Consider the following 27,976-nt stretch of genomic DNA (forward strand, 5'->3'; position numbering starts at 1 on the left):
GAGAGAGAGAGAGAGAGAGAGAGAGAGAGAGAGAGCAAACAGTGCATTCATTTGAAAGGTGAAGTCACTACTGAAGGTCAAACAGCCAAGCCAGGACAGGAACCTGGATCTTCGACCCCTCTCCCTCCCCATCGGAACTCTTTCCAATGCATCCGATTTTTGAAAAATATTATTATTGGCTCTGACATTATTCAATGTACTTGTCAGACACACCAGGAAGAGGAGGAGGCAGGGAGGGAGGAAGGGGGTGGGGAGAGAGGAGAGCCTTTGGATTTTCTAAGCAGCCCAGCCTTGGCCGTGCTTACTGTATACGCGCCTCTGTGCTTGTTGTGATGATAGCGGCTGCAGTGGCTTGTCCCTGTGTAAACGGTGGCTCCAGATCCAGCCTATGACCTTAAGTGCCAGCCTGAGCCAGGCTGTCTGTCCTTCAGTTAGCACTGACTGATCCTTGGAGCAGCCATATGGCTTTAGGTGACAAGCTGTGTTGTCTATCCTGAGGATGAACCACTTAAGCTCTGATTAGGAGATCTTTTGATTAGTGATAGCTTGATTACGAGTAGCTCGAGGTTATTATCGGCCGCCAGGGCAGTTTCGCTAGTGGGTTTTGATGTGTTTCCTAGGGTTTCTCTGGCCTCTCTCCCAGCGGTTGTCTGTCTGCTCACCTTCATTTTCAAGAGTGGAAATGTCAGGTTCATGGCGTGTAACCATGAGTAGGCTGGATTGACTATTGATCACTGTACTATAGATATGTGACTTGATCTGGGACTTGATATGAGATTCTCAGCAATCTTCCCAGGGTGGGAATGGGGGTGGGGGTGGGGGGAGGCATAAGTAGTGTTATAATGTTCCCAGTGAGTGGAAATTAGCTGACTGTGGCAGTTCACCAAACCTCAGCACCTAGGAGCCCAAGACAGGAAGACTGCTGTGGGCTTGAGGCCAGCCTAGATCATAGGACAGAATGGGCTACACAATGAGACGCTGCTCATAAGTGGGGTGTTTTGAGGTGCTTATACGGAAATACTGACTGGTCCGTGTGATTTATAAGCATGAGTGGAGACTCCCAAGTTCTGAAATAGTCAACCATTCCTCATTTGTGCAAAAAAGATATTTTAATTAAATATGACATTTATGAATTCAAGTTAAATATTAACTAATGTCAAGTAATTATTAATGAACATGGAAGCTGCAAAAACGGTAAGATATTTCCTGCTCTCCATAAACATATGACCTAGAAAAGGCAAAAATCATACAGAGATGAAAATGATTTAAGAGACGTCGAAAGGCAGTCCCTCATAGCCACATGAAACACGGTTACCATAGGTCAGTGGGAAATTATTTCCAGAAGCAACAGGCAGGGAAAGGAAGACAGAAGGAGGAAAGGAGAAGCAAGACAAGAATATATCCCAGCTTTGGAAAGAGATTAGATCCAAAACCAGGACGGAGTTTCCTACGATAGAAGCGTACAGAACTCTATGCGGTGAGCCGATAAAGGCCGTCATCCCTGGATGGAGCTGGGCCTTTGCCTGTTAGGTAACTGCTGTACAGCTGAACTACACATTCAGCCCTAGTGTGCGAGAGTGAAAGGGATAAGGAGAGTTAGTCACAGAGTTCACACCGAATACTAAGTCTCCTGTAGGGTGCAGGGAGCCAGATGGGAAAAGAGGCAGCTGGGGAAGGGACTCATGATTCTCAGGTGTGCCAATTAGCACGGGGAAGGATTCCTACTGATGCACTTTGAGTGGCAAATAGAAAATGACCTGTTAACCCTGCAGCATGTAATATGGGGATAAGCTGATGTTACGTTTGAACAGTTGGTCTGATGGAGTGTTAAGTGGTGACTTTGCTGTGACCGGATGGATATATAGTTGCTATGAGATCCTACTAGGAATCAGAAGAGCCGGTTGTTACTACTCCTCAAGAGGCCCCTTGTGCTTTCTGCTCTGCACAGAGAGGCACAGAGAGGCAACTGTCTGGACTTGAACCTCTCAACCTTCAAAATTCTGAGCCAAAATAAAGCCCTTCTTACATTACCCAGGTTCAGGTATCTGGTCATAGCAACAGAAAACAGACTAAGTTGCTATGTTGAACTTCCTCTTAATCTCATATCCTTTTCTAAGGAAGAGAGAGAGAGAGAGAGAGAGAGAGAGAGAGAGAGAGAGAGAGAGAGAGAGAGAGAGAGAGAGAGACTTCCATGCTAGCTGAGGCTACACTATTCTAAGTACGCCTGTCAGTACAGTTGAGGAAAGTCTCTAAGAGCATCTGGGATTCCTCTCTATGAAGCCCTGCTAGAAATGCCTCCTGGTTTTTGAATGCTTACTTGAATGTATTTATTCCACAGAAATGCAGAGAAACTTGATGTAACACCAAGTAATCAAGGGGAAAGGTCACAAAATCCAGAATGGTAGTCCTGCCGCCTGGTGTGTTCATACGTATAGATAGCACAAGGTTACCAGCCCCAGCTCCTGACTCCAATCTCCACAGCTCAGTTCTGGCCTTATCATCCCAAGAAACCCCAGGCCCTGGGGACAGGAGGTCGACACACTGCACCCCAATAGCACTACTTAGCAGAAAGCCTCTTTCCACATTTCCCCACACCCCAGCACTCAGGGGCCCTTTCTTGGTCAATTCACTTCAAAACATGGGCTGTTTTCAGATTGTCCCTTGAGTCCTTTCAGCCATTCCTTAAAAGTCAGAGGAAGGAGAGACCCTGGCTTGAAGAGGCTGGGGTGACTATGGGTGCCAACTCCTTCTGCCCTCTGTGTAGTTCCTGTTCCCAGATTCTCAAAACTCCCCAACTTGGCAGAACTTGGTAAGTCCAGGGCAGGGGTGAATAAACAGATCACTCCCCCGTGGTAACACTCTCAGTGCCTGATCCTAGGGCACATCCATGGGTTTGACTTTATCAAGAGTACGGCTATGGATGGACAGCTATAAGCCTGTGTCTTTTGGCAAGGTGAGAATACCAGCTTGGCCACATGTTAATGTTCCTCCCAGATGCTAATCTTTTTATTCCGATGCAAGAAGGACTCGGGAGCATTACATAACATTATATAACACTACTGTGCACCCTTCCCTTCTGAGACAATTGGGAACTGTTCGCTTCTCAAGAACTTAATTACAGATTCCCTTTTTATGGCCTGAGGTGGAGGCATTCCCAGGGGTAGATCAGAGGACCTCAGCCCGAGGTCCCATCCTCTGTTCCCATCAGGAATGAAGCCAAACACTCTAGTTTCGGATTCGCTCGACAATGTGAAGCGAGGAAATGCGGTATGACTTTAAATGCTTTCAGATTTAATCGCCTTGAGTATGTGTATATTTTCTTCCCTCATCTTCCCAAAGCTAATCCCACAGTTTTGAGAATCTAGCCACCCTCCCAAGAAATCTGAAATCCCAGTTCATGACGTCAACGAAAACGGGATAGCAGCACCTCGTGTTGGCTCAGCTCAGACTGCAAAATCCCATGGGGAACGGAGCACAGATGCGGATGTTAAGGTGTTGGTACCGGAGTCAAAAAGTCTGAAGCGTCATTCTCTGTGTTCTTTCGAGGAGGGGGGTGGGGGTGGGGCGACGTCATTTACCCTGGACTGAATGTTGCCCTAAACTTCTTTATATTCAAAACTCTTTCACCCTTTTCTTTAGCTGGGGTTGGGAACTGTGTGTGTATCCGACTGGCCCTCGGTGTTGGCAGTAACATCCACAAACCTTCCCTTCCTTTCCCCATCTACTGCACTTGAAGGAGAGAGCACAGCTCCGCGCAAGAACAGCGCCCAGAGAGCCTTTCTGACAGATGCGTACCCTGCTCCAGCAACCCGCCTGGCTGCAAAGTTTCCTCTAATCACTAACACCCATTTCCTATTCCCCCAAGCTGTCATGCTGGCCAGGTCCCCTCGCGATCAGGGAAGAGCCAGGCTGCCTGATGGCAGAACCCCAGTCTCACAGCTAAATTCCTCCAATCCCAGCAGACAGGCTGTCCAAGGCACTCCTTCGTCTCCGAGACGCCTGTAAGGTTCTCTTCTAGCTACCAGGAACGGGGCACTAGAGGTAGAGAGGCGAGGGAACTACGGGGTGCCGAAGGGAAATAGGGGCGCTCTTGCGGGAGCGGCAAAAGGAGAGCTGGGTGCTAAGGCTAAGGGAGACTACTGTTTGGCGGCGGGGTGGGGGGTGCACAGGAGGCGGCGGGCCGCCGCAGAGGGCGCAGCAGACTAGACTCTGGAAGATGCCTGAGCAGGAAAGGGCGCGCTCGCTGCAGCCCGTGGGTGCTGGCTGCGTAGTCCGCCCGCAATCTTTGGAGCCTTTCAATCGCGGGTAGGAGGGGGTGCTGGGTGTTGGGGGTGGGGGCACCATTGTCGGGGGCGTGCCTTGGCGGCGATTGGCTGCGGGAGCCTGACGCGCGGCCCCGGGGGCTGGCTGGGGGGGTGGCAGCGAAGTGGGGGGGGAGGTGCTGGGTGTTGGAGCCGCCGGCCCCGCGCGCTCAGAAACATGCTGAGGTCCCGGCGGCTCTTCCAGCAGCGACAGCGGCTCCAGCAGCAGCGGCGGCGGCGGCGGCGGAGACAGCGCTCGGCTACGGAGGAGAAGGCGCCCGGCGTCCATGCCTCCGGCCCCGAGCCGCGGCTGCCCTGACCTGGCCGCGACCTCCCCGCGCGGGCCCCGCAGCCCCGGCTCCTGGGGTGCTCCCCAGGCGCGGCCCAGCCCCGCCACACCCCCCGCCCCCGGCCTCCGCAGCTCGGCATGGGCGCGGGGGCGCTCGCCCTGGGCGCCTCCGAACCCTGCAACCTGTCGTCCGCCGCGCCGCTGCCCGACGGTGCGGCCACCGCGGCGCGGCTGCTGGTGCTCGCGTCGCCTCCCGCCTCGCTGCTGCCTCCAGCCAGCGAGGGCTCAGCGCCGCTGTCGCAGCAGTGGACCGCGGGTATGGGCCTACTGCTGGCGCTCATCGTTCTGCTCATCGTGGTGGGTAACGTGCTGGTGATCGTGGCCATCGCCAAGACCCCGCGGCTGCAGACGCTCACCAACCTCTTCATCATGTCCCTGGCCAGCGCTGATCTGGTCATGGGATTGCTGGTGGTGCCTTTCGGGGCCACCATCGTGGTGTGGGGCCGCTGGGAGTACGGCTCCTTCTTCTGCGAGCTCTGGACTTCGGTAGACGTGCTGTGTGTGACGGCCAGCATTGAGACCCTGTGTGTCATCGCCCTGGACCGCTACCTCGCCATCACGTCGCCCTTTCGCTACCAGAGTTTGCTGACGCGCGCGCGAGCGCGGGCCCTCGTGTGCACAGTGTGGGCCATCTCGGCGTTAGTGTCCTTCCTGCCCATCCTCATGCACTGGTGGCGGGCCGAGAGCGACGAAGCGCGCCGCTGCTACAACGACCCTAAGTGCTGCGATTTCGTCACCAACAGGGCCTACGCCATCGCCTCGTCCGTCGTCTCCTTCTACGTGCCCCTGTGCATCATGGCCTTCGTGTACCTGCGGGTGTTCCGCGAGGCCCAAAAACAGGTAAAGAAGATCGACAGCTGCGAGCGCCGCTTCCTCGGCGGCCCAGCCCGGCCGCCCTCGCCTGAGCCCTCGCCGTCACCTGGGCCACCGCGCCCCGCAGACTCGCTGGCCAACGGGCGCTCCAGCAAGCGGCGGCCGTCGCGCCTCGTGGCTCTGCGCGAGCAGAAGGCGCTCAAGACTCTGGGCATCATCATGGGTGTGTTCACGCTCTGCTGGCTGCCCTTCTTCCTGGCCAACGTGGTGAAGGCTTTCCACCGCGACCTGGTGCCGGATCGCCTCTTCGTCTTCTTCAACTGGCTGGGCTACGCCAACTCGGCCTTCAACCCCATCATCTACTGCCGCAGCCCCGACTTCCGCAAGGCTTTCCAGCGCCTGCTCTGCTGCGCGCGCCGGGCCGCCTGCAGACGCCGCGCAGCCCACGGGGACCGGCCGCGCGCCTCCGGCTGCCTGGCGAGAGCTGGGCCGCCGCCGTCCCCCGGAGCTCCCTCGGACGACGACGACGACGACGCCGGGACCACCCCACCGGCGCGCCTGCTGGAGCCCTGGACCGGCTGCAACGGCGGGACGACCACTGTGGACAGCGATTCGAGCCTGGACGAGCCGGGGCGCCAGGGCTTCTCCTCGGAGTCCAAGGTGTAGAGAGCCAGGCTCTCTGGGCGCACGGACGCCGCTCCCCATAGTCCCGGGCTGGACACGGGCTCTGCATCTCTAGAGGAAGAGAGCCCGCCTGGGCGCCCCTGAGCCGCTCCCCAGGGGAGAGAGGAGATCTCTGTTTACTCAAGACCGAAAGCAGGTGAATGCAAAGCCCACAGATCTATCGAATCATCCGAGACGTACAGAAAAACCCCCGGACCGAGCGTTTGCGCAAAAAGGAAAGTTTAGGAGGAGTTGGGAGAGTGTGGCTTAGTGTGGCTTACTGGTTTGTCTTGAGTTCCTTTCTCTCTGAGGTTCGGCCTTTCGTGTGTTTAATGCACCTTCAGGCATTCCCCCCCGTCCCTAGGTGGGTTTTGACACTTTCTGCAAGGACCCGAGTGGAAACTAGGAGGGGAGGGGAAGGGGCAGGATGGAGTCTATCACCTGGCCTTCCGGTTCCACACCTAGGAACCTAAGTATTCAGCTCAGGTTTGGTGTGGGGGCGGGGGCGGTGATAATTAGCCAGGAAGTGTTTCCCTTTGCTTTCTAAAGAAATTGCATACTAATTCCGGAGTACTGGTGTCTCCTGTTCTTAAAGCAAAGGGAAAAGAAGGATGCGGGGAAACAGACAAATCTGGTTTCGAGAAACTATGTGTGGAGCACTGTTCACCTTGCTTTCTCCTAGAGGGCAAACCCTGTGCCCTGCGCGCCTCGGTGGTCCTGCTGTGGGTCCTCTACCTCACTCTGTGCATATTGCACAGCAAGATAGAAAGACTTGTTTATATTAAACAGCTTATTTATGTATCAATACTAGTTGGAAGGACCAGGCGCTGAGTCTCTCTCTGTGACATGTGACTCTGTCAACTAAAGATAGGACAGAACAAAAGGAAACAGTTGAGATTATTGCACATGTGGCTAAAAACAAAGACGACAAAAAAAAAAAAAGGCAGTGGTTGGAAGGCCATTTTGCACAGCGTTAGGCATTGTAAAATTCATAGAAGTTGTTAACTTGCACAAAAAGTTAAATATTTTTACTGGGATGGGGAGGTGGGCAGATCTTTAAAAAGCTAAAATAAAATTCAAACTCAGTTTTCTTGTCTATTATGTTATTGAGTTGATGGTTTATTGGGAAGTTTTTATACTCTTATCATGGTACTGTAACTGTATCCATATTATAAATATTATTCTCTTACGTATTTTTATTATTATTTTTTAATGTCCAAGTGCCCACGTGAATCTGCTGGTAAAATTTAGCACTCGTGTGTATATTCTATCTCTTCTTGTGTGTGTGACCAAGTATTTATACTCTGGTGCAACTAACTACCGTGTGGGAATTGGTCCATGTGCAATAAAAACAGCAGTGCAGCTCAATAGAGGTTCCGTGCCGTGTGTCTGTAAGGGGGTCCGCGATGACAAGAGAGACTTGAGTGTTTGCTTCAAAATACAGACTGGCGGCCTTTTTAATATCTCTTTATGACTCAATCACAGAGCAAAGTGCCTCTAGACCAAATAAGGCGCTCACCAACAGAGAGTCACAGATTTGCCCCAAATTTTCACAGCCGGATTCAAGGTATTCCAGACAACTCAGGCACCCTCAAGAGCCCATCTGCTACAGTTGATGGAAGAAGGGATTTCGTATCTTCTGCAAAGGAGAGCCAGAGAGAGTGTTGGAGACGGGGTAACTCAGCAGCAACATCTCACAGAAACACAGGCAGGAAGGAGTGACCCACTGGATGATGTCGCCCACTTGAAACACGGTGAGTGGCTTCCATGGCTTATGTTTGTGTCCCCATTGAAAACCACAGTGGGTTCACAGTTCTCCAGCGCCTGCTTAGAATGGAAAAAAAAAAGAAAGAAAGAAACATGTGCGTGCTTAAGCAAAGATGCATAAAAGGACTCCCGAAGCAAATGTCATCTCTCTCACACAAGTACCTAGATCCTTTTCAGCAGATGTTCCAGGTGGGCAGGAAAGGCAAACTGAGCCTCCTAACTTTCATTTAACCTCCTAACAGGATTATAACACCCAAATGGATAGAGGTTTTTTTTTTTTTTTCATTAAAAATTAGTTCCCGAGAAGAGTATAGTAAAATTCCATCCTGAGATTCATTGTACATTCACCCAATCTGTTTATTCAGTATGTTTAAACAAGCTTTTCATTTCACAACTGAACTGTAGTGTCACCAAAATGAAAAGTATACGGTTTTGGCTCAGGGTCCACTCTAAGATGGACAGACAAGACGGACAGGCAGCTTCTTCCAGGAAAAGGTAGGACTCCTTTCTCCAAAGGCATGTCTGCAAGCTCAGTGTTTGAGAACAGTGCTGGCCTTTAGATCCCTGTGGAAGGAAGGCTGACTGAATGGCAGCCATGTCAACAAAGGCTCCCCACAGGTTTACCCCCATGTTTCCAGAAAAAGAAAGTAGGAACTGAAGAAGGAAAGAAAGAGGAAGGGGAGGGGCAGGGAGAAAAGGGTGATGGTAAATGGCAATACTTAAACTTAGTTTGAAATCGTAAATCCATCTCAGGATTAAATAGTACTGTAAGTTCCCTAGGAACTGAAGTTCATTTTAGTATTACCCCCCCTCCCCAAAGTATACACATGCTTTTGGTTGGAGGCTTTTTCATTCATAATGTTAAAAGTCGGTCTCATCTGAAGAACCCTGAAGCTCCTGGTTAATGCCTTGCTGCCTACATGAGAGAGTATCCCCCACCCCAAACATGGGTCCTGGTCTGCAAACCTCAGCCCTGAATATCATGAATGTTCTTTTGGCTCTAAGAACATACTGTATTAACTACTGGGTAGACGTGTTCAGTCTCTTTAGTGAACTAGAGGAAGTCACTCTGCAGAGGGATTTGCTTACACAGACTTGCAGGAAACAAGAAAAGATTTCTGTGGGATCCTCCAAACGGGCACCACAGATATTCACAGGTAGGCCGGCCGTGTCTGAGATTCTGAATATGCAGGAAAACTACCTTGGTTTGTTATTTAGGAGGAGAGCTGTGCATTGTAGGAATGGTGAAAACTGGTTTGCCAAAAGTCACAGTAGCCAGTTGTGTGTGTTAGCTGCTGAAACAGTATTGCAGAGATGGGAGGGAAAGGGCAGTGTACAGGCAGGGAACGACCTTACCCTTGTATCTGCACACATCAAGTTGCTAAAGGTATCTACCTTAATATCACAACAGTAGACAGAGTACAGCTAAGATTTGTCAACTCAGCAGTGACTTGCTACACTGGTCCTGGAAGTGGGCATGCCAGGTTTGGAGTGGTGGAGTAATGAGAATTTGGGGGATATATATATATACATCCTCCCACTGACTGGAGCAACGGACATTGGGATAGGCCCTTCAGGAGCTCGCTGCTGCTGAGCTTGGCCCGTTGAGTTTATTTTTCTGTTCTGTGCTTTCCTTGGAACTGGAATTATTAATAACTTCTAAGTGTCTATTGGGAAACCTTTCCTTGTTAAGCACATTTCCCCCAACTTATTTAAATTTCACATTGTGTTGGACTGCTGATTTCCTCTGACATTATGTAAGATGGCTAGGTAGAAAATTTCTCGGCCCCTCCCCTGTGCCTGAGGGGGAGTGCAGAGAGCTGAGTTCTTAGCAGCGGCTTGTGAGGAAGCTTCCAGGGGAACCTTAGTCTAGAACTCATGTTGCTAATTGTAACAGACATCTTCTGTGTCTTCTGCATGTCTCTGACAAAGCCGGACCATGTGTTCTTCGGGGCGGGGAGCGGGGAGGAAGGTTGGAGGGGGAATAAAACTTAGGAGTAGCTCAAATTAAATGCATTGGCACAGATAATGTAGTTTTATTTGTACGTTTCTGGCTCAATGTGCTGAGAAACACTAATTCTTTTGGCTCTCTGCCAATTTTCTACTAATCAAAATGGAGAAGATATGCAGTGTTTGGATTATACCTAAAAATAGCTCCCTGCAGGCACATCAGCAAATGGAATTAATTTCTCCTCCTTCCCCGTCACTCACACTCTCCATGCTAGTTGAATTCCCATCTAGAATATTGCTTCTGAATCTCATAATTTTTGAATCTCTCTATCCCAAGCAGTTTTGGCTCTGCTGTGGTGATCCACCGGACCGCTTCCCAGAGGATAAGCATCTCTGGAAACTCCCACTTTAACCTGATATCATTGAGAGTCTACCAGCCCCTAAAATATAATCCTGGTAGCATTATTATTATTATTATTATTATTATTATTATATACTTTGTAGATTAACTTACTTCATCAACAGTTCTTTCACCTTTTAGTGGGAAGAAGGAGAGTTTCAGTCCATTGGATTTGGTTATGAGGGAGTTGAGAACCTTCCAAATGGAGTTGCTTTGACAGCCTGCAAAGAGCCAGCAGCCCTGGCAGTCCCATGATGAGACATGTTGCCGGTCATGAGAGCAGGATCTTTGTGGGCAACACCCAAGGAAGCCAGAAAGTTGCTGCCTTTAAACTTTACCTTCAGTCAGATACCGGGCACTGTTCATGTGCATGAGGTACTCAAGGCCTCTTTTATCTTCCAACCTTCAGACCTGCTAGCTTTTTGGGGAGTAAGGAGGGGTGTTCTCCCTTGCTTCTTGAATGAGCTAGAAATATCGAGACTACACAGCTCTCTGCGGATGCTGTTCGTTTCTCGGAAATAGTTTCCTAAAACATTGATTTTCCACGTTTCTCAGGGCACAAATTTCCCCCTTCTCCTGCCCTCGCCCCCCCCTCACACACACACACACACACACACACACACACACACACACACACTTGCTCACAGCTGGCAATTAGGAGTGTCAAGATCATCTGTCTATTAACGCTTACTTCTGAAGCCTTTAGTGTCTGGTTCTGTTGTCCTCCCCAGACTGCAAGCATTGCTCCTAATGAAGGGGCAACTTCCAGAAACACAAAACAAAAACAAACCCTCAAACTGTTGTTTTTCCTTTCCCATTTACTCGTCCCTCCAGACTGGGTCTGGTACTGAAGGTGTGGGCTCACACCCCCGCCCCGCCCCCCCCCCAGCCTTTGTGCTTCTAACCCTGTCACTTCTAACCCTGTCACTTTACCTCCACAGCCTATTGCTCTCACTAGTGCTCTCGCTGCATGCAATTCTATGACATGAATTAAAGGTTGTGGGCTTTTGTTTCCCAAGCTTGTTGACTGTGGGACTTGGGGCTAGAAACCTTTGAAGGAGAGGAAAACCTGGTCAAACAGATGGCGGCCTGGGCCTCCCTGGCTTCTTCTCTCACTGTAGTTCCCTCGCCGGACAGGTGACCTTGGGAAGGTCAGCGGGCTTTCTTGTGAATGGAGCTCTTTCCCACAAAGGCACTCAGTTTGCTCATAATTGCCTTTGAGACGCTTGAGGGGACGGGTCCTCTCTGCTGAGCTAACCATCACCTACCCTCCCCTTTGACGGCCTACTCTCTTTCCTAGCAACTCCACCCACAAAAATCCCTGTGGCTTTTTTTTTTTTAAATGAAAGAGAACAACTAAGAATGGCAAATCTATATAGATATGCACATATATAATATATGTATAATACCCCACGTATCCAAAATCCAGCCCTTCCTTTTTAAAATTGTACTTAAAATTCCACAGAAACCACAACCGAATGAGGTAATCCTCTTCCCAAGCACGGAATTAAAACACCTGTGTGCTGCTCGCTGTGCAAAGGCAGTTTAAGGATTCTCGGAGGAAAGTCAGTCAGTTGGGAGAGCCCCCTCACCGCTGCAGTTTAGTGTTGAGTTGTAGATGCTAATACCAACCGTCTAGATTGTTCTTTTTCGTGGAAGAGCAGTTTGGGGAGGAAAAGTGCTGAGAGCCACAGGAGAGTTTGGCTTTTTTTTTATTTTTATTTATTTATATATATTTTTTTGCTTCCCTTTCTTTTGCCGCTTGCAGGATATTGGGTTTCTTTGTTCCTGATTTAATAAACAGCGCCAAATCTATAGGAAATCTACTGGCTTCAAGTATCTGTCATGTCTAACTACAGGAACTTAGCTGCAATCTTGAGAGCCTTGTTAAAAGTCCGCTTAAAAATAGTAGACGTTAAGAGACTGTGTTTTCTGCAGCGTGGGGGAGTTTGAAAGCCATTAGAGGTAACGTGTTGTTGTTGTTGTTGTTTTAGGAAAACGTTCTTCTGTGAAGAAAGACAGCACTTGAGTGATTCAGTGATCAATCCTGAGATAATGCACCCCCATAGGCACACACGGGAAAAGCCAAGTCCCTTAGAAAGATTCTAGACTTTGGCATGTACAGATTCTTAAGATGTCTGATTGGTGATTCCCCACCCCACGTGGGGCTCTCCCTAAATTAATGTAAAACCTCAGAAACTGGGATTGGAGTAACTCGAGTGTTAAATCACTGGTCTGACAAATATTTAGCCCCTCACCTTGGCAGCCACTTCCTTTACAGAGACTAAAATTCTGTGTGGAGTTTTGATTCCTGCCTGGTCTCAGTCATCTGAAGTTGACAGGTGAATACTGTTCTGTTTCTAGAGCTTTTCAGTGGGGGGGGGGGGGGGGGGGCACGTGAAAATCAGTACCAAACCTTTGTTATTTTTCTGTTTCAAGGTAATTTTCTTAACATATATTAATTACACATAATAATGGGTTTCATTGTCATATCTTTACAAATGTGTCAAAGGTATTTTAGGTGTTTTCAAAGGAAACTTTTTTTCTCTCTCCTTTAAAAGATTTTATTTTTTTTTAATTGCATTTATTTATTTTAGGGTGTGTGTGCCTGCTACAACACACCACATGAAGGTCAGAGGACCACTCTCAGGAATCTCTTCTCTCTTTCCTTCCTATGGGTCCCAGGGATCAAACTCAGGTTGTCTGGCTTGGTGGCAGACACCTTTAACCCCTCAGTCATCTTGATGGCCCCCTGCACAGCTCTCATACTGTAAGCAACCCCATTTCATCTCTTCAACGATGTCACACCACCGCGTTATTTTCTGTTGTTAATCACAAGCCATCTTGTAGTGGAAGAGGAGAGCAAACACAGCCTGGTACAAAATGACAGCCAGCATCAGCATGGCATCCGCCCTTCCTGGAATTTTCTTAGTATTTTTTTTTTTCTTCTTCTTCTTCTTAGATCAACGTCTCCAGAGGCACAAAGCTCTGAAGACCTAAGGGGGAAAATTACACAAAGTTAAAATATGTAACATGGAAAACGAGCTATCTTCACAGCCCTATATAAGCCTCCTGCAAGCAGGGCCAGACTGGCAACACAGGTTCCTCTCCACCATGCTTAGTTCGGCCTGCTCTCCGAAGGACACAGGTGCACGGCTCTCCTCAAAGCCTCGGTGTGGTGACATACCTAAAAGGCATGTGTGCGCTCTCCACGGCAGATGTGCTCAGAAACACTTGGGGTGCCTCCCGTGACGACTCTGACGTGATTCATATGTCCAACTACTGTTAATTGAGGGCACCGTGTGCGTTCCCAGACTCTCCAGTCTGTCCCCAAAGCGTTTGGGGAGATTTAGGCATCCCCTAGAAAATGTGATAATGAGGCAGGTGTAGTTCCGCACGAGACAGATGGGCTGGAGGGGAAAACTAACCCAGCTCCCTGTCTGACAGAAACACAAGAGAAGCTGTGTTTAATGTCACATTCGCTAGTAGCTTCTTAAAGAGGAGAAAATAAATAGCTGAAGTTAGTGTCTTGACATGTTAATGACATAAAGGCATCACCAATGAGATATTCTAAACATAGACGTGCTTGTGTGTTAGTCCGGGGGAACCTGGTGTGCGTCTGACACAGAACCCATCTCAGTTGGCAATAGCCACTTTCCAGATTCTCAGCTGCAGAACACGGGACATAATGCTCTGTGACATAAGCATGAGGCTAGTACAGAAGCCTGAAGGGCCATTCCCTGGGATGTCACAAGGGGAAGGAAACGGTGTGAACGAAAGCAAAGCATTGTGGGTACTCCCGATGATTGCAGATAGTCCTTGGTGCAGACACTGAGGTGTGCCTGCACACCTGGCGGAGTCTCCTGAGAATACAGGGAGTGTTTTTGGGCTCTTCCCTCCCAGAGCATAGAGATCTACAACCAGCAATGTCAGAATTAAAGCAATCTTTTCGAAAGATTAGCCCTCAGTGACATGACAGGTGTCTATATCCTCTCCCTTAATCTTAAAAAAAAAAAAATTCTGAGTCTATTCCGTTGTCTCACTGTGCAAAATAGAAAATCAGTAGCTACTTTACACCATTTCATATATGTGAGCTCTTTATTAACGTGGCTTTTTTATTTTTACATTTCCACTTTAGAGCAAAGTCAGGGAAATGCACCCTGACCAAGCAAGTTTCTAGGGGCATAAGGCTATGGTTATATAGGTTATGCCCAAAGGTCGTGCCCTGAGGGTACAAAGCTCGTGACTTCAGAAAGTTTGTCCAAGGCCATAGTCAGACACAGATCATGTCTGGGAGAGGCACACACTTCTGCTTTAGATTTTATTTCTGCATGCCTTTGATGCAAGAAATAGCAATATAAGCATTAAAGATAAATTGTATATATCTTTATATACCTTCTATCATAATAGCAAACAGACATCTCAGCCTTTGTATGTCCCCTCAGTCTTGAAATAGATTTCTAATCATTGTTTCATTAGAGAGAGAGAGAGAGGGAAGGGAGAGAGGGAGGGAGGGAGGGAGGGAGGGAGGAAGAAGGGACAGGGATGGGGAAGGGAGAGAGAGGGAGCAAGAGAGGAGAGAGATCTTATATGGAGTCTTTGGCTGCTCAAGGGAATGTCACAATGCCTTCTGAGAAAGTGTGAAGACTTACATATTAGTCTCTGTTCCGTACCTTATATATCAGTATGCCCTCAGCAATGCATATTCATTTTAAACAACATTATAAATTTATCTTTCATTAACACATATGAGTGGGTAGAGTTTTATTCCAACGTGGTTTTTTTTACACATGCGTACTTGGATGGCACCACCACCACCTTGCCACCCCTCTTCTCTTTTCAGGGTTATGGCTTTGCCAGTACAACCTTCCATTTTAACGTTTTTTTTTTTTAAAGAATTATTTATTTATTTTATGTATACAAGTACACTATAGCTGTCTTCAGACACACCAGAAGAGGGCATCAGATCCCATTACAGATGGTTGTGAGCTACCATATGGTTGCTGGAAATTGAACTCAGAACCTCTGGAAGAGCAGCCAGGGCTCTTCACCACTGAGCCATCTCTCCAGCCCCCATGCTTTTGTTTTTGTGTTTTTGTTTTTGTTTTAATGAAAACATGAGAAACTTACCTTTGTGAGTTTGGTTGATTTTTGTTCGTTCTGTCTGTTAATTTTCTTGCAAAATATATAACTTTGTTCTTTCTGGCTGCATAAAGCTTCCGTGTGTGTGTGTGTGTGTGTGTGTGTGTGTGTGTGCGCGCACGCGCTTGTGTGTGTGTGTGTATATATACATGTACATGTGTGCATTATGTACATATGTATATATGGGCATCTCACATGTCTTTCTTCTACTGGCAGACTGATTCCACAATTTGGCTTTTGGAAGCTATGCCATTATCAGCATGGGTATGCAGGTATCTCCGTGCTAAGCTGACTTGGTCACTTGGGCTACCTTTTCAGAGGTGACTAGCTGGGTTGCATGGTCAATCAAACAGTGTCATATTCCCTGGATTCTTGTTCCCAAGATACTCAGTATAGAGCTGTAAATCGGGCAGGAGGTAACAGTGCAGGGTGTGACTGAGCAGAGCTGTGTGACATTTTCAGATTCCCTGCCTTCAGCCTATTAGACCTAGTTGGTATGAACCCATTCCTCTGCATCAGTTTCTGAGATTGATTTACAAAATCAGAAGACCGCTTCAGTAATTTGTAGAGTAGAAGCCACAAGGCCATTCCTTGCAGTCTTTCTGTACCCAGGGAAGGTGATTGTAACGATGAGGCCTTTAACAGTCTGGCTCCCTGAAATTCGGGGAGCCTCTGCCTTTGAGCCCCATACTCCTTTCTCCCTTGGATAAGGCTTGTTGACCCTGTACCCCACTTCTGGCGCTCGGATGCCCACTCTCTTTATACCTCACTCCCCAACAGAAACATTATTTCTTTGTAGAAGCCAAATGCCTCTGCAGGTCACAGGCATGTCTTGTTGACCTGACCGTCTCTTTACAAGAGCGTCCTCCCTCTGCTCTCAGCCATTATTTCCAAGTTTATGGAAGGCTCGGATCAGGGAGGGATTTTACAGTCTGCCTGCTACTCTGAGAAGAATGCGCCTTTCCTGTGGAAAGCCTCCTGGTTCTCTCTCCACAATCGGGGCACTCGGTGTTCGACACAGTCCCTCTCACTGCCCTAGGTAGTGCCGTTCTTCCTTTATTTCACGGCGGCCTTCCCCTGAGACAACACATACGTCTCTAGCCCACATGAAAATCTTTATTTCTCTAATTTGCCTATGGGATGAGTTAGGTATTTTCAGGGTGTGGAGCAGCTTAGCAGCCTCAGCTTCTGAAAGCAGTGTACTCTGCAGGCAGGGCTGGCCATCCAAGCTGCAACCACAAGAGGCCAGTCTAAGAGGAGGGCCATGTTTATCCGGGGAAGAAAAACGGTGAATTTTGTGCCGGTACTGAGGAACTGGGTTCAGTATAACACAGTTTAGATTCTAATCAGAGCCAAGTCTGAAATGTGTGGGATAAACTACAAGTTGGATGTTTTTTGTTTCCAACCAGTATACTACTATACTGTGATTTTGCTGCACCACAGATCAATTTACAGTACTTATTCACTTATTTTTCTAGTTGTATGCTGGCCTTGTAGACAGTCTTTTTATTTATTTATCTTTATTTTACCTGTATGAGGATTTTGCCTACGTGCATAAATATACTAGGTACATGAGATTGGAGGTCACAAGAGGGTATCAGATCCTCTGGATCTGGAGTTAAAGATGGTGAGAGCTCCCCTGTGGATACTAGAAATTGAACCTGGGTCCTCTGTAAGAGCAGCCGGTGCTATTAACTGCTGTTAACTCTCCAACCCCTAGATTGGTGGTCTTAAAATCAGACAGGTACTCTCTTCTGTTGTCCTTATTTCATTTCACATTTTTTTTTTTATTATTTAACTGGTGCAATAGTTTTATATGCTCACTGGTATAATGTAAAATAAGTATATATTTTTTCACATACTAATGATTTAATTAACATCTCCATCTCCATACATAACTGTCCCTTTTAAAAAATTGTTTTCATTATTTTTATTTATGCATAAGTTTATGAGTGTGTGAGTGTGAGAGAGTATGTGTATGAGTGGGTGAGAAAATATGTGTGTGTGTGTGTGTGTGTGAGAGAGAGAGAGAGAGAGAGAGCGTGTGTATGAGTGTGTGAGTCTGTGTATGGGTGTGTGTGAGTGTGTGGTTATGAGTGTGTGAGTGTGAGAGAAAGAGTGTGTATGTGTGTGCACATCATGTGTGTGTGTGTATGTGTGTGTTCATGAGCCCAGAAGAAGGGATCAGATCACCAAGAGCTGGAGTTGTAGGCAGTTGTAAGCCACCTGTTGTGAGTGCTGGGATTGAACTCAGGTGCCTTTGTGAAAACTCTTAACTCAACCTTTTATTTGTAATATAAACATTTAATATTAACTTTATAACAATGTTGACATGTGCAGAATGCTATTAATGATGGGGACAGTGTCTCCCAGTCGGTCATCTGGAACTTCTTCCTGTACCTTAGCATATGGTCCCCTGACCTTTCTGCCCTCCTCCCTCCCCTGTCCCCTGATAACCACCTGTGGTCGTCCTCACGGTTCTCTAACCTGTACTTTGGAAGCATTGGCAGTGGCAGGGAGGACAAGTTCTGTGAAAGCTCACTTATCAAAACCCAGAAGCAGCTGTCAGCTCAGTCTTGAAAGATAAGAAAGATTTTGTTCCCTTTTAAGAGTAGCCAAACACACCACACTCATAACAGAAAATATCAAACTTAGACTTGGACACACATATGGATGTTTATATACACATGTGCCCATAAGTGTGTACGTGTACGTGTGTGTGTGTGTGTGTGTGTGTGTGTGTGCGCGCGCGCACTTGTAGACAAACTAATGGGATAGGCCCACAAACTTATCTGAAGCCCCAAGGGGCCATATGTGTTTTAAGGTTGAGACTGTTTTTAATTTTCAGAAGATAAATGGTAATAAAAAGACATTACACGCCACACTAAGTAAGGTCCAGGTCAGGATCCTATAATCAAACATTAGTGTCTCTACTGTGAATGTATGATTATTCATGCCAAGTAGATAAATAATGACTATAAATAGCCTCACGCCGGTTCAAGTCGGATTTTGCTGCCAAATGAGTTCAAGTAAGGTCACATTAACTGCCAATGAGTTATGGAAAACTCTATCTTGAGAGCTTTCTGGACCTGGGGAATTTGGCATATGAGGTTGCAGACCCGTGTTCTGACATGTTCCTTTCTGGAACACCACCTGCTCGTGAGGGAAGCCAACAAAGCAGTTTTAAAACTATCACCTGTGGCCTGTCAACTCATCTACCAGTAGCATTCACTGAACACCACGAGGAAAGGCTTAGGTTTGCGTATGCATGCACACATGCATATGTGAGCATATGTGTGCATGTGTATGTGTGTATATGAGTGCATGTGTGCATCTGTACATCTGTGTCTGTGTGTGTCTGTGTGTGTTGCTGATTTTTAACTTAGAGCCTTACACATATTAGGCAAATGCTCTACCAATGAGCTATAACCTTAACCCAAACAAACAAACAAACAAACAAAAGATTTAAAAATAACTAAGACTAAACTCAAGAAGAAGGAAGACCAAAGTGTGGATACTTCGATCCTTCTTAGAAGGGGGAACAAAATACCCATGGAAGGAGTTACAGAGACAAAGTTCGGAGCAGAGACTGAAGGAATGACCAACCAAAGACTGCCCCACCTGGAGATCCATCCCATAAACAACCACCAAACCCAGACGCTATTGCAGATGCCAACAAGATTTTGCTGATAGGAGCCTGATAGAGCTGTCTCCTGAGAGGCTTTGCCAGTGTCTGGCAAATACAGAAGTGGATGCTGATAGTCATCCATTGGACGGAACACAGGGTCCCTAATGAAGGAGACAGAGAAAGTACCCAAGGAGCTAAAGGGGTTTGCAACCCTATAGGAGGAACAACAATATGAACTCACCAGTACCCCCAGAGCTCTCTGGGACTAAACCACCAATCAAAGAAAACACATGGTGGAACTCGTGTCTCTAGCTGCATATGTAGCAGAGGATGGCCTGGTTGGTCATCAATGGGAGGAGAGGCCCTTGGTCTTGTGAAGGTTCTATACCCCAGTATAGGGGAATGCCAGGGCCAGGAAGCCAGAGTGGGTAGGTTAGGGAGCAAGGGAAGGGGGAGCAGGATAGGGGATTTTCAGAGAGGAAACTAGGAAAGGGGAATAACATTTGAAATGTAAATAAAGAAAATATCTAATTGGAAAAAAAAAAAAAAAAAGAAAACCAAATTCCTGAAACTGAGCCATTTAGAAATGAAGATTCAGAGGCCAGTGAAATCATCTCTGAAGTTTCTCTAGGTGTAATCATGTCTTCAGCTGTTAGAATGGTGTTTTTTTTTATTTTCATGTTGTTTTTCTAAATGTCTAATACTTCTTGTTTATTTTCCTAACAGTTGCCTTTTTATGATTTCTTGAGCACCAATTATCCATGCAATGCTCTGCTACCGACGCCTTCGTGAATCTTGTCGCTTTTCTCTTCATATTTTAGTTAGTGTTTTCAGCAACTGGCAATGCATTACTAACTATTATGTACCCGGGAATGCTTTTATAAATTATTAAACATTAACGGTTTTGCTCTCAAAAAAAATAACTAAGACTGAATCCTGGAGCAGACTTTAGTGGGGAGAGGAGGCGTCATAGCAATGAGAGAAATGGTTTGGGGAGCAACAGAAGTCAGTGTATCATGTGACCAGTCCTCTGTTTGCCTGCACTGACCCCTCACCAAGACAACCTTGACTGTTACAACAGGGTCAGTTCTATAGACTTACAGAGGGAAGACTCCTTTAAAGGCAGACATTGTAGGGGCTTCAGAGATTGGTAGTTTGAAGAGACCTTGCTGCCCTGAGCTTGATACAAGCATGGTCGCATGAGTCTGTAATCTAGTACTGGGGAAGTGGAGACAGGATGATCCTGAGGCTCCGTGGCCAGCCAGTCTAGGCAGTCTGTGAGCTCCAGGTTCAGTGGAAGAGCCTGTCTCAAAATGTAAGTCAGAGGCTGGGTGTGCTGGTGCATGCCTTTAATCCCAGCACTCGGGAGCTCAAGGCTGACTGACCTGGCTTAGAATTCTAGGCCAGAAAAGGCTACATAATAAGAGCCTACTATAAACAAACAAACAAAAGGAACTGAGAAAGACACCTGTTATTTACTTCTGGTTTACACACACACACACACAAGTATGCACACACATGCACCCACACACATCACTGTAGTGTCCAAACAGCTCTGAAAACAAAGAATTTTCATTCCCTGGAATCATTGAACCCTTCAAGATTTAAAACAACTAAACCAAGTTATAATCTCTACTCCAAGGAGTTGCACACACATTTCCATGTGAAACCGTATCTTTCAGGTGCCCCTCACCCCCAATTCCTACCTCAGATGTTTGCCAGTGTCCTAAAACCTCACAGCCAGTGTCCTGCAGAGACCACCTTCATCTCCAGCTGCCTCAGACTGCCTGTGGTCATGTGCCTCAATAGTTTCCGTGACATTTACCTCAACTTAAAATTTTCAATGCAATATCCGCAAGATAAATATTTCTAAACTCACCGTGACCCTTTATCTTTGTCTTAAAGGTTGCAGAGAGGAAAGGCAATGGCAGGTTTGTTTTTGTTTTGTTTGTTTTTTTTTTTCAGTTTTTCTTTTTACATTTTCATGTCCCCTATCATACAAAACAGAGGGAGAGAAGACAAGGCACACTCTAAGAAAAAAGGCGGACCGTTTCCAACCAGCAACTTGGTCGAAGCATCAACTGTCAGTTTGCCGTTCGCTGGGAGAGAAGGGAATGAGGTCAAGATGTTTTAAGCATCACAGGGGCCTGAAGATTGACATTAGTCCCTGACATTAAATCATGATTTAGATTCCATCGCACTGGGCACAGAATTTCTTCTCTTTGACATTTTGAGGAATCCGATGGGAGAGAATTCTGAGTGTCGAGTAGCACGTTTCCCATTCTCTGCTCCTGTCTGAACTGTTCGTGAGAACATCCTTCCAGTCCAAGCATCAAAAGGAGACCTCACCAACAGCAACACCTTGGGGAGCCCACAGGAGCTGTTGCCACACTGACAGCAGACTTCTGTTGGCTGAAAACATTGAGCAGTGACGGAATAAGCTGAGACTGTGCAAGAGGGACCCCAGGAGGGACCCCAACCAGGGCTTCCTCATTACTGCCTTCATCTAGCTGCTGGCCACACTCTCAACAACAGACACGCTCCAGTTGCCTGGCTCCTCCCCCATCTCGCAATCTTCCTTGTCGCGCTGTGCGCGTCCTGGTTCTGCCTGCCTCCTCCCAGAGCCAGGACCAGTGACAGACAACTCCTCCTAAGTCAAGTGGCCAAGACCTCTGGAGGGTTTCCCTTCCTTTTTGTCACCTTTGAGGACCCCCTCTCCCTGCCAGAAGAACAACCCTCCGTCATGACGATGATTGCATTTGGCTCTTCTGCTGCTTAGTGTGAAAAGGGGAGATGGTCCCATGGGAAAAGCACTCACTGCCCAAGCTCAGGTCCCCAGCACTCTGTGTAAAAGGCTGGACTCGGTGGCAGAGGTGTGGCTGGGGTACAGAGTGGACACTTACAGACCTTGGGAGCTCACAGGTCTTGATAAGCAAAATGGACAACACTAGAGGAAGACGCTCCAAAATGCATCTGAATAAACACAGAGAAACAGACGTATATATCTGAAGGAACAATCTGAGAAATGAATATCACAGATGCCCACATCTGCTAAGCCAAAGAAGGCAGCAGACCACCCAGAAGCCACAAACTGTACTGTCCCACTTATACAAAAGTCGTAAGTGATTGGGACACATCCTGAAACGTGTCTGTGGACAATCTCATGCCTTTGTGAACGCCACTGAGTATAGTCACACACTCTCCGATGGCTGAGTCATTCGGCAAAGTGGTCTTACGGGACCACAGTCACATGTGCAGTTCCCCATTGACCAAGACAGCATTACACGGCATGAACATACCAGGATGGGGAAATTCACCGATAACTCACAGAATATTAGGCTAGTGGCTGCCAGGAGCTGGGAGGAGAAGTGACCAGCAACTACCTGATTGACATAGCATTTACTTTTGGGGTGCTAAAAGCATAGTGGAACCAGATATCAATGAGAACAGCACAAGCTTTGAGGGTGCTATCACTAAGCTGCACATAAGCACATGACCAAAATCACCATTTTGTTACCTGTTTAACACACACACACACACAAATAAATCTGATAGAGCCCTTTGCTCTACTTGTATTTTACTTAAATAAACAAAATCTTAGTAAAACAAAAATTTATTTTAACAAAAGAGAGAAAGGGAAAGGATGGGTTGAGCCACGGTTAAGCTTGTTTTTTAATTGTTATTTATTTGTTTTGTCTTATTTTGTCTCTCTTATGAGACGGTCTCGTGCAGCCTGTTCTGGCCTCCACCTTTCTAACTGGCTATGGAACGGAGGCTTGGCCTTGAACTCCTAATCCTTCTAAGATCTGAAATTACAGGAACATGCTGACACACCCAGCTCTCCATTTGTTTTGTTTTTGTTTTTAGCAGAGTTTGAGCAAGGCAGCATTTTAAGACTCAAGGAGCCGATGCAGTCCTCTCTGGTTGCAGACAAGGAAGTTACAGCTTGTGCGGTAAGGCAGTCCTGGAGAACAGACATGTAGATTCCAGTATGGTCCTGCCAGTCTATTGAGTATGAGACAGTCTCTTGGGGCCTGATTCCACAGCAGGAAAGTGAGACTGAAAACGCCCAGTGTGCAGCTCCCTCAAACATCACCAGACACTTGGTGCTGCAAAGCCAAATCGCAGGGAGAGACAGCGGTCTGAGAAGGGGCGAAGGGAAAGGGTTATTTACAGGGCTTCAGCATGGGCCTGGGATTCCAGGCAGGTCTCTCAAGGTGGAACTGACGAAATTGGGCAACTTTGTAACCTAACACCTTAGGGCTGGTAGACTGCACAGAGCAGGGTCCTGAAGCAAGTCTGGACAGGTAAACTGCTGTGTACATAGCAAGCTGTTCACCTGTTGTCTTGGATAAATCACTGGGCCGAGTGTATATTCTAAAGCCAACTGCCAGTTATGTATTGGTCCACAGTCATCCCGCCTGAAACAGTGCAGATAACATGGGGCGTCTCCGTTCGGTTTTTTGAGTTCTGCCACTTGGTAGAGTTCAGAGCTCACAGAGGTGAACCCTCAGCTAAGCACATAGCCCCAAGGAGTTCATCCAGTCTCAGGGATGGAGATTCCTGCTAACACAAAACTGAAACAGGACAGTGAGTCAGCGTGTCCCTCTACAGCGGCTTCCAGCGAGATCTAGGACCAAGCTCTCCACCTTGCAGACCAGCATCCTCCCACCACCCATTGTTAAACCAGACTCCCTTCTTCCAACACTGGGAACTTAATTCAGCTACAGTAGAAATCCCCAAGTCTCTGTTCTAAAGGCCGTTTGTTCTATTCTCATTTATTTCCACTTCTCGATTGCCATCCAGGACATTGAGGGCAGGGTGGGGCTCCCAGGATGCTGGGGGTCAGCTTTCACTGGAGTCCTGAGTCTGCCCTCAGAGGACAAACGTGGGGTCCGAAGGGAGAGGCTGGTCAGAGTGACCTATGGACAGAGTTCTGGGAGCAGAAGTTTTCACATTGTTTAGCTTGAGGATCTGAGCGTGATTGGACCTACATTCTCACACTTGGCTGTGGGCCTCCTGCTGCCTCCAGTTTCCAACACCCTCGGGTGCTGCCTGGGTGAAATGTCCCACTCCACTTCAGACTCGTTCTCTGACCAAAGGTCAAGATTTTGTTTCCGTTTCAGTATTAGCTCCCTGACCTTGAGAATCACCCAAGTACTCGAGGCAGGCTACCTCAGCCACATGAGAATCTTACAAGTAACTCCTGGTTTGGACAGTTCTGGTTTAGAACTGTCCTAATACAGGGACCAAAAACTCCTAGGTCTTTTTTCTTTTCAGAAATGGCTCCTGGCAGGGAGTGAGGGAGAAATGGCCTCTGCCTCCGGTCAGTGGGGGTTTGGGAAATTCTATATACGAAAACCTCACCACAGAATGCAGAGGGGGTAACGGTTGAACTATACCACTACTTAGGGTTTCTTCTTTGCTTTTTTCTTTTCCTTTTCACTTCTGTGTGGTTTTAACAACCAATGGCTTTTGACTAATTGGTATGTTCCTAGCAAGAAAAAGAAAACATTATTAAGTTCTAACTGAATGCCAAGCCCTACATTGGATAAGAGACGCACAGGAACAGCAGCCTTGGTGCCAGGGACACTGAGTCCTAGGGGAGGAGGAGGAGGAAGAGGAGGAGGAGGAGGAGGAAGGGAGAAGGAGAAGGAAGGGAGAAGGAGGAGGAGGAGGAGGAGGAGAGAAGGAAGAGAAGGAGAAGGAGGAGGAGGAGGTAGATTCTAACTCTGTCTGATTGCACTCCATTTACTGTAGGAACCTAAAGAGAGATCAGGAGAAAACTGAAGACACCAGAGAATCAGCGTGGTATGATCATAAGGTTTCCAGCCTACAAAGAGGCAAAGGCCAGGGTGGAGAAGAGGTTGTATATCTTATCAAGACCCTGGACTTCATTCTGTGAGGAAGAGAATCCCGAAAGTCTTAGGGTAGAGAATGAACAAATTGGCTTTCGGGTACATAGTGCACTCCACAATATCAGGGCGGGCGGCCTAGTGGGAAAGAAATGGAGAAAGGTGGGGCCTGATGGGGCCTGGAGAGATGGCTCAGGGGGTAAGGGTACTTTGCTGACAGGGTTCAATTCCCAGAACCTACATGGTGGAAGAAGGAGAGAACCAACTTCCAAAAGTTGTCCCCCGACCCTTGCATGAACATATGCACACACTGAAAATAAGTAAGTCAATGTTAAAAACAAAAAAACAAAACAAACAAACAAAAAGAAACCAAAAACGTGAGACAGGACTGACAGCCGCGGACATCACTGGGAGGAATTCCCCTGTGAAGAGAGACTGCTGTGTGGCTCCAGGCTCATGAGTCTGAGTTGTGTGTGCCAGGAGAGAAGGCCGCTAAACAGATAGGGAAGTCGTTTTCTTTCTCACAGTGGGGCTAAAGTCAGAGGCAGTGTCCTCTTGGCCCTGTTGGAGTAGCCTGGCCTTGTGGCGTAGCTCATGTTGGGAGCTTCTCAGAAACACTAAGGAGAGCAGCGGAAAGGGAGGCAGGAGGTGGTGATGGGAGGGGATGGTTTTTCTACAGTTTTTCTATGGCTGTTTTACAAAAGGATGACATCTCTTACCGTGTCTCAAGGCATCCGTCTCAGAGACAAATATCCCTTCCTTATATCGAATCCAAATGTTGATCAATATGCAAGAAAACCAGATTCTAGTTGTTATTAAATCAGCTCCTTACACACACCAGGTAAGTACCTGGCGAATAGCTAGGGGAAAGCTTTCATGCTTTAGACAGGAAGTGCTGTCCTCAACCCGTGCAGGACCTTGCTCTCCGTGGCTGAAAGTACGTATTTGGCACTCAGGACCCGGTATCAGGCAGACAGCGAGTTCCTTACTTCAGAAGTGCAACTAGTCGAGCTGAGAGCCTGAGAACAGAGGCTGCGGCCAGGAATAGCAGGCGAATTCACCCACTTCCAAGAAGGTCACTCGTTGTGAGAACAGGGTGAAGGCAGCTTGAAGCAGATTCTTGGCACCGCCATGCCACGTCTGCCTGTTGCATAACTTACAGCCTTTGGTTCCCTTGACTGAGAGCGCTGTGTTGACCTGACATTTTCTGTGCCTCGCTGTAAGGCTCATTTCCAGACCGCTCAGCACTGCTTGTCAGGCGACCTTCCCTATTAAGTCCGCTTCCCTCCTCTTTTAACAGCTACCTGTTGGGAGTCCTATTTTTAACGAACAATTATAACCTAAGAGCTGTCATCTGTCAGGTTGTAAACGTTTGTTAAAAATAGGAGTCCTAGACATGTAGTCATTAGACAGCAAAAAAGCCGGAAACAATAGAAGAAGCCACAGTGGGAGATGTTAATTACATCTGAATTCATTACTGAAGTTCATCTCAGGAAGAAGGGCTGCGGTCTGTGGCCAGTTCTAACAAGAAGGAGGGCTGGTACCCTTCATAGAAACAGTCCACCTAGCCTTCAGGATGCTTCGTTTCTGTGAGTACCCTGTTCTTGTTCATACCCTAGAAATTTTGTACTCTCCAGGCTTGTCTTGCCACTGGGATGGGAAATAGAGAACACTGTCTTAGGACTGAGGTGCACCTCAGAGGGCGACTGCTTTGAAACAATAGCCAGCTCTTCTCGGTTTCCTTAGCTCCTCACTGACAGCCCTGTGCCTCCCAGTACCCGAGGGAAGAGAACACGAGATTAGTTCTGTGCTACCACATTTTGGGGATGGGGAAACTGAGGTTTAGAAAGGTCGAACAGCTTGCCCCAAATAAAGAGTTGGGAGAGAGCCTGGCCCTCTCAGAGCCTTCCTCTTGGGCCTGCTTCTTAGCCTCTGTCCTGAGATGCTTCTGTCTCCTGCTTGTCACTCAGACAGTCCTCAGGGACTGAAGGCAGACCACCCTCTCAGCAGTGCCCCCACCTGGCTATCTGGTGCAAACTGCTCTTGGTTGGATGGCTCTGACAGCTTGGGCTTCTTTCAGTGGGTCGAAGGTTACAGAATGTTCTACACCTGTCCCCAGTATCCAACACCCTCCAAAGACACATTGGGTAATGGATAAGACTCGGGATATAAAACATATGAGATCCAAAGCACTAGCTTCCCAGATTGAATTCTCAAGTAACCACGATGCCCTGGGCTTCATCTACCCTTCTTTGCAGGCCCCGAACTGTTGTTTTTTCTTTAGAGAAGGTATCCCCTATTCTACAGGATTCCCCCGTCCCAACCCAGATTTGGAGAAACTCAGAATTCCTCATTCACAGAACACCAGGACATGGCAGATGATTAAGTTCAACAGAGCAGAAGGCCTTTAAATAGCCATGCTTCATGTGCCAGATTCCACATCTGGGGGAAGGGAGAGAGCCCTACCAAGGGCCAGCCACTCAGACGTGATTGGAAAACATCTGTGAAATGCTGCTTGCTGGGTGTTTGCTGTAGTCTCCCCAGGTGCCTGCGCCACCTACTAAAGGCAAACCCCCAAGAATTCCAACATGGATGCACCCCAAACAGTACAAGAAAACACATGTAACCGGATGTCCTGGGATGAGGAATGAGGTTCCACAGATGAAATGTTCGTGTGTAATTGTGTAACTGATACAGACACCTTTAAGTGAGTTACTCGTTGCTCTGTTAAAACTCAATGTTTTCTAGGCCTGGGTTGATGGCTCAGTCGATAAAATGCCTACTGTGTAAGCAAGAGAACCTTCACTCAGATTCCAAGAATTCACATAAAAAGCTGGGCATGGCAGGGCAAGCCAGAACCTTAGTCCTGGGGGGAATATGTGGGGACAGACAGACAGATGAATCCCTGGAGACCATTGCTCAGCCAGCCTAATCCAATCAGTAAGCTTCAGGATCACTGTGAGACTTAAAGTGACAGTCAAGTAAGGGAAGTCACCTGTGGTGATTGTCTCTGGCATTTTAAAGACAAAACAAAACAAAACAAAACAAAACAAAACAAGAAGCCTCAAAGCCCATGTACCATCCTTTCTTCTTCTTCTTCTTCTTCTT

General features: G+C 47.4%; 1 protein-coding gene across 9 annotated transcripts in view; it reads left to right on the forward strand.

The window, feature by feature from the left end:
- The first annotated feature begins 4,469 nt into the window (after positions 1–4,469).
- Positions 4,470–27,976, forward strand: part of Adrb1 (adrenoceptor beta 1) — a 65,575-nt gene continuing 42,068 nt past the window's right edge. For 3 of the 9 annotated variants that reach the window (XM_029472341.1, XM_029472340.1, XM_029472344.1), the window contains exon 1: positions 4,470–7,880. In XM_029472341.1, the coding sequence (XP_029328201.1) occupies positions 4,729–6,129 (1,401 nt within the window). In that variant the 5' untranslated portion in view covers positions 4,470–4,728 and the 3' untranslated portion in view covers positions 6,130–7,880. Of the gene's footprint in view, positions 7,881–13,205; positions 14,598–21,020; positions 21,204–22,880; positions 22,971–26,118; positions 26,458–27,976 lie in introns of those variants that run through there. The other 6 variants (XM_029472342.1, XM_029472346.1, XM_029472345.1 and 3 more) reach the window with 6 other exon arrangements.

Source organism: Mus caroli, chromosome 19 (assembly GCF_900094665.2).
Source record: "Mus caroli chromosome 19, CAROLI_EIJ_v1.1, whole genome shotgun sequence".
NCBI lineage: Eukaryota > Metazoa > Chordata > Mammalia > Rodentia > Muridae > Mus > Mus caroli.